The sequence below is a fragment of the Pinus tabuliformis genome, chromosome 3_1, assembly GCF_031772625.1.
Source record: "Pinus tabuliformis cultivar Carrire ecotype Pingquan chromosome 3_1, CPIR1, whole genome shotgun sequence".
In the NCBI taxonomy this organism is placed as follows: Eukaryota; Viridiplantae; Streptophyta; class Pinopsida; order Pinales; family Pinaceae; genus Pinus; species Pinus tabuliformis.
Genome location: NC_142301.1, coordinates 561,895,317 through 561,901,134, shown reverse-complemented (window position 1 = coordinate 561,901,134; position 5,818 = coordinate 561,895,317). Strand labels below are relative to the sequence as shown.

The 5,818-nt window shown below is 37.0% G+C and overlaps 1 protein-coding gene across 1 annotated transcript; it reads left to right on the top strand.

Moving 5' to 3' along the window:
• The first annotated feature begins 430 nt into the window (after nt 1-430).
• LOC149188229 (putative LRR receptor-like serine/threonine-protein kinase At1g67720) lies at nt 431-4,964 on the top strand. Its single transcript, XM_089409896.1, has 15 exons — nt 431-485; nt 670-1,201; nt 1,585-2,069; nt 2,142-2,268; nt 2,352-2,423; nt 2,571-2,639; nt 2,770-2,841; nt 2,943-3,014; nt 3,128-3,315; nt 3,421-3,629; nt 3,761-3,887; nt 3,984-4,052; nt 4,181-4,370; nt 4,464-4,596; nt 4,701-4,964. The coding sequence occupies exons 1-15, from the start codon at nt 431-433 to the stop codon at nt 4,962-4,964; spliced, it is 2,664 nt and encodes an 887-aa protein (XP_089266022.1).
• The last annotated feature ends 854 nt before the right edge of the window (nt 4,965-5,818 follow it).

Genomic DNA, 5,818 nt, shown 5'->3' with positions numbered 1-5,818 from the left:
ATATACTTTAATTGCTACTTATACAGGCTTTAATGGTTAATGGATGTAACGGCATTTAAAAATATTGAATCACTGAGGCAACGGTAGTGAAGCATATATATATATATATATAGACAAGGGAATCTCGCTTCTGGAAAACGTTATGCGTACGTTTTGACGTGATTTTATATGAAATTGCGAGAATCAACTGGCATATGTCAATGCTTGGACCTTTGAATATGTGGCGGCCAAGCACCATCCAGTCTGCATTGACCATGCTAAATTCCGCGTCCTCACACTTTGGCAGGCTTCCAACGCGTTCCGTTGTTATTTTATATGAACCTGTAAGAATCAACCGGCATATGTTTTACTGAGAATCGAATACTCCGTGAGATTTTAAAATTTTGTAGCGCTGATGGAGAATAATAGATTTGTTGAATGGAACATTTCAATGGCGATAACCGTGCTGTTGATGTTCTTGGCTGTTAATGTTTTTGCTGAACCAGGTATTAACATACATCCTAAAATAATTCTTGACGCTCATAGCAAAAATTACATGGTTTTTTCCTTAAATCTTAAACATTTGCAAAAGTCTGAGTAAAGGACATATTATTTCATATTTCGGATTCAAAAACCTGTAAGTTGAATATTATGGACAAATTCTTACGTTATTGAACTTTGGGGCGGCAGGATTTCTTAGTATTCAGTGCGGTGCGAAAACAAATCATACCGACGAAACGAATATCACGTGGGTTACTGATGCTCATTACATAGAGGTGGGTGAGGCATTAGACACTGGGGACGGTGACGGTTCTTACTTGCATACTTTACGCTTCTTTCCTATGCCTCTCAACAAGTCTTGCTATCAGTTGAATGTGGCGCCCAATGTACCTTACCTCTTAAGACTAGTGTTTGCTCCCGGAAACTACAGTGGATTCAAACAATTACCAGGCTTTGCTTTCTCCATTGAAACACTCGGTTTGTTGGCTTTTGGAAATGTAACACTACAAAATCGATACAAGCCATATATCTATGAAACGATCCTGGTGAGCCCTGGCACAATGCTGTACACTTGTCTGATCAGAACCTCGCTGGCTGACGATCCCTTTATCTCTACGATCGAGTTGCGGCCCCTCCTAGATGGCATGTATTCACAAGTTAAGCCCGGAACCATGTTGTCTTTAATCCGAAGAACTGACGTTGGTGGAAAACCAGATATCAGGTAAGCATTATCAACTTTACATGGTAAATACCTTTGGAAATCTAAGCACGTTTTTATGTTTTATCTCAGTCCCTGCCTAATCAGAAAATATATAGTATTCATATTAGTGATGAGAAAATACTGAAGTATTTTGCGTATATTGGAGAGTTTATGCTTTGGAAAATTTTTGCTACAACTGTAATTTCAAGCTAAGTTATCGCTTATCATGACTTTTTCTTGTGTTTTTCATTGGATTTTTAAAATAATTATTTTTTTAAAAGACCCAGATGACATTTATGTGAAAATTTGACACCCATATCAGATTTGAAAGAGCAATTTTGATGTAACCAGTTCTGAAATATTTTGCCAATAATTGAGTTTGCTTTGTACGGTGGACTAAGCAGGTATCCTCAAGACAACTTCGACCGCATATGGAGACCACATATAAGTATTGATAATTCCGATCTTCTAGATCTTTCACAGGCAAATTGCAAAAAGACTATTTCGACAAATAATACCAGAAACCTTCCTCCAAGTGAAGTCATGAAAACAGCGTGGGTTCTAAACAACTCGAATCGCTTTTCAATCAAACCCGGTCGATCCTCCCAAGGCAACAAGTCATTACTGATGTTATATTTTGCAGATATCAGAAGTTCAAATATGTCTGAATCGAGATTATTTTACGTCACAGTAAATGGTAAAAGACGGTCTGAAATCATTACTATCGTGCCAAATTACTCTGCGGTAGAGCTAACAATCTCAATAAACGAAACCGACGACATCAAATTTGACCTTGTGAAAGCCACTGACACCAGCAATCCTCCTATAATCAACGCTTTTGAGTATTACTCCGTAGTTGATACGCAACCAGCAACATATTCACAAGACAGTAAGTTCTGACTAATACTGAAACTGTTGATATTATATTTCAATGTCTAACCAAGTATTCTCTAAACTGCAGTTGAAGCTCTTGCCGCTATCAAAAAGAAGTTTGACATAAAAGATTGGATTTCGGATCCTTGCTATTTGGTCCAGTGGGAAGGAATTGGCTGTGAAGACAGATCTTCGAGCACAAGAATTTCTAAAATGTATGTTTGGTTTCTTGATATGATTTGTTTACAGAAACCTGATATTATATTGGAAAACCATCTAATAATTCTCATGTTGCCAGAAATTTGTCCGGAAAGAATCTTACAGGATCGATACCCGACGACTTTGGACAGTTGACTGAATTAATTAACATGTAAGTATAATGATAACTTATGTCTCGACATGTGGTAAAACGAAATTTACCAATAACCGATTGTTGAAATCAAAAGTATTTGGTTGTTAAAATAAAATCTGATTGTGCCCGTTCTATTTGAATATTTTACTGTGTTGAAATTAGCAGGTCACTTGACAATAATCATCTGATTGGACCTTTGCCAAACATCTCTAATTTAACCATGTTGGAGAGAATGTAAGTATTTTCCTTGAACATAAACCTCCACCTTTTAGGTCATTTAATCTCCAGCCAATCATGTATTTTTGGAAAAAGGTCACGAATATTACGAAGTAAATTGTGGTTATTTTGTTCGTTGGTTGTGTAGACATCTCCAAAACAACAACCTGAACGGCACAGTTCCAGAGTGGCTATCAGAACTCAAAAACCTTAAAGAGCTGTATGTCTCTCTTTGCATTTCTTATCACAACTTTTGTTCAAAATAAAATGGATTTCCATTCCCAAAATTGTATAACAATCGTTTCTGCTATTATGGTGCAGGTTTATAGAGAACAACAATTTCACTGGTGTAATACCAGTAGAACTTCTCCGCAAGACTTCACTGAAACTCATGTAATTTTTTTTCCAAGTAGTGCAATGAATTCCGCAGACAATGCTAATACCTAAACAGTTGAAAGGGCATATCTTAGGCTCATTGAAAATCATTTTATTTCAATGCGTTGCAGATACTCTGGAAATCGCTACCTCTGTATGCATAAAGGGGAATGTACGGTTCCGTCAAAATCAAAAAATGCCAAAGTGAAGATTGTCCTTGGAATAACGATACCCGGAGGTTTGATCATCGCTTTAACATTAATGGCGTGTATTGCCATATGTTGGAAAAAATCCAGGAGGAAACATCACATAAATGAAGGTCAAGAACTATTTGAGTTTTAGGAATATTTTGTTATGAGATATTGTAGGAATCTCTCCTATGAAACTATCTGAGACTGTTCAATCGTTTCCATAAAAGTTGCAGATCACTGGACGATTATGGTTCCAAATCCAACGATGACTGCTGCCTTTTCTCAACAAGACATGATGGCAGCTACAGAAAACTTCAGCAGGAAGATTGGACAAGGAGGCTTTGGATCGGTTTTCTTTGGTAAGTTGCCGGATGGAAATGACATAGCAGTGAAAGTGCTGTCATTGTTTTCTAACGAAGGAGTTCAGCAGTTTTTGAATGAGGTAATTCTGAGATTCTTAATGCATGGAATGTTGTTCAATTTCTTCATCGGTCTATGGTGGCATTTGACAGTGATTAGAAAAAATTACGCTGTACCATAAAATTTATGTAAGCGGCTTCACTTGGTTAACAGGTTGATCTTCTTTCTAGAATCCATCACAAAAACTTGGTATCTCTACTAGGCTACTGTAATGAGTGCAGGGGGCTTATGCTTATATACGAACACATGTCTGGAGGGTCCCTAAGCGAACACCTTTATGGTAAATATATTGCTCGTTCTGATCCAGTTGCTACATAATAATACAGATACTAGAATATCCCATTAAGATGTACTTGAGTCTGAATTTGTTTTGCAGGTCGTAGAGCAGGACTTTCCAATCTAAGTTGGGAAACACGGCTTAGAATTGCTATAGATGCAGCGCAGGGTAAGTATTTAAGAAATTTGAATAAATATTTTTTTTCTGATTTAAATTTTGTTTCACTTTATCTTACAAAGGACAATTCAGGCCTTACCATATTTATAATCTCATGCAACTTCTTTCTCTGGTTGAAGGACTAGAATACCTTCACGTAGGTTGCTTGCCAAAGATAATTCACAGGGATGTGAAGTCTTCCAATATACTTTTAGACAGCAATTTGAATGGAAAACTGGCAGATTTTGGTATTTCAAGATTGACAATTGACGGGGAGGCTGGTCATGTTACCACTACGGTGAAAGGAACGGCAGGATACCTGGATCCAGAGTATATATCTGATGCCTTTCTTGCAATATTCTTGATAACAAAAGAATTCAATGTATTTGCTTGTCTAACTTCTCCTGGTGACGTGTGTTACAGTTATTTTAATTCTCAAATGTTGACGGAGAAGAGTGATGTGCATAGTTTTGGAGTAGTTTTGCTAGAGATCATATGTGGCAGACCTTCCATAAATTCCAAGTTACCTGAAGTGGAACGAAACCTTGTTCGTTGGGTAAGGGATTGCAGCATCTATCATCCAAAATATGCGAAAAAATATAATTTTATGGTGCAATATATTTTACTACAAACTAAGAATGGCTATGCGCTTATTTACAGGCAACACGGTATGTGGATGTCGCGATGAATGAAAATCCTGACAAAATAGCGGAAATCGTAGACAAGAGATTGGGTAAAAATTACAACATCAAATCCATGATTCATGTCGCTAAACTAGCTATTCGATGTCTTCAGGGTGAGCCATCTGCTAGGCCCACCGCGAGCGAGATATTGACAGCGATCAAAGAGGGCATCAGGCTTGAATCTGATGTTTCTCTCGACAATATTGAACATGGCGATATGGAGGCCAGACTAGTCTGTTGACGGCTGAACTCCAAGTTCCAATTGGACTCCAACAACCCACAGGCAGAAGTCTTTGAAACATTGAAGGACAGTCATCCAATAACGATGACCGGTGGACTGGACACGCATGTCAGGCCAGTCGAGCGAGTCAAGTCAGCATTTTTTTTATCTCAAAGAATTTCCATACGTTCGAAACAAATTGGAAGGAGTGTGGAAATCACTGATTTGTTGTTATCAGTATGTGCGTTCACTAATTTGGACCAGCAAATATTTCATGTCCAAGTATTGAATCATGAATAATGTGAATACATGAATCATAAAGCATGCAAAGGCAATTACTGATTTCTCGTTGTGTGTGTACTGTCAAAGCAAATCAAATCGATAGTCTTCATTTCATAGAAATGAACGTTCAAAAGGTGAAAGATACGCGTTCAACGGGTGAAAAAAGTCTATTCACTCCTGATTTCTCGGTATAGACTTGACAATATCTTATTCGTCTCCTGTTAGTTTGTGGGCAAGAATCACGGTTCCCCTCCAACCTATCTCTGATTGAAAGATGCAGTCCAACCATTGAGGCACATCAATTCAAGTCAATACAACGAATATTTATTGTTTTTAAGATGTATTTAATTTTCAGACTTGACATGAAGTGAATACATCCATACATTCCATTTTAAATAGCTTCAGTTTCCATGTAACAACTTTAAAAAAACTCCCTTATATGGGTATTTGAAAAAATGTCAACACAATCTTAGTTTCTGGATAACCTTGTAATATTAATAAAATATACTTAATATTTAAGAATAACAACTTATAATATATTTTTATAGTTGGAAACAGGTCTGATTTTAAATATTGAGAGTAACTGTATTCCA

Excerpts from the sequence above, each read along its gene's own strand:
- LOC149188229 (XM_089409896.1), top strand. The coding sequence starts at position 431 with ATGGCGATAACCGTGCTGTTGATGTTCTTGGCTGTTAATGTTTTTGCT. Across the intron at positions 2,269-2,351 it reads AGCACAAGAATTTCTAAAAT|AAATTTGTCCGGAAAGAATC; the intron begins GTATGTTTGGTT and ends TCATGTTGCCAG. Across the intron at positions 3,316-3,420 it reads GAAACATCACATAAATGAAG|ATCACTGGACGATTATGGTT; the intron begins GTCAAGAACTAT and ends TAAAAGTTGCAG.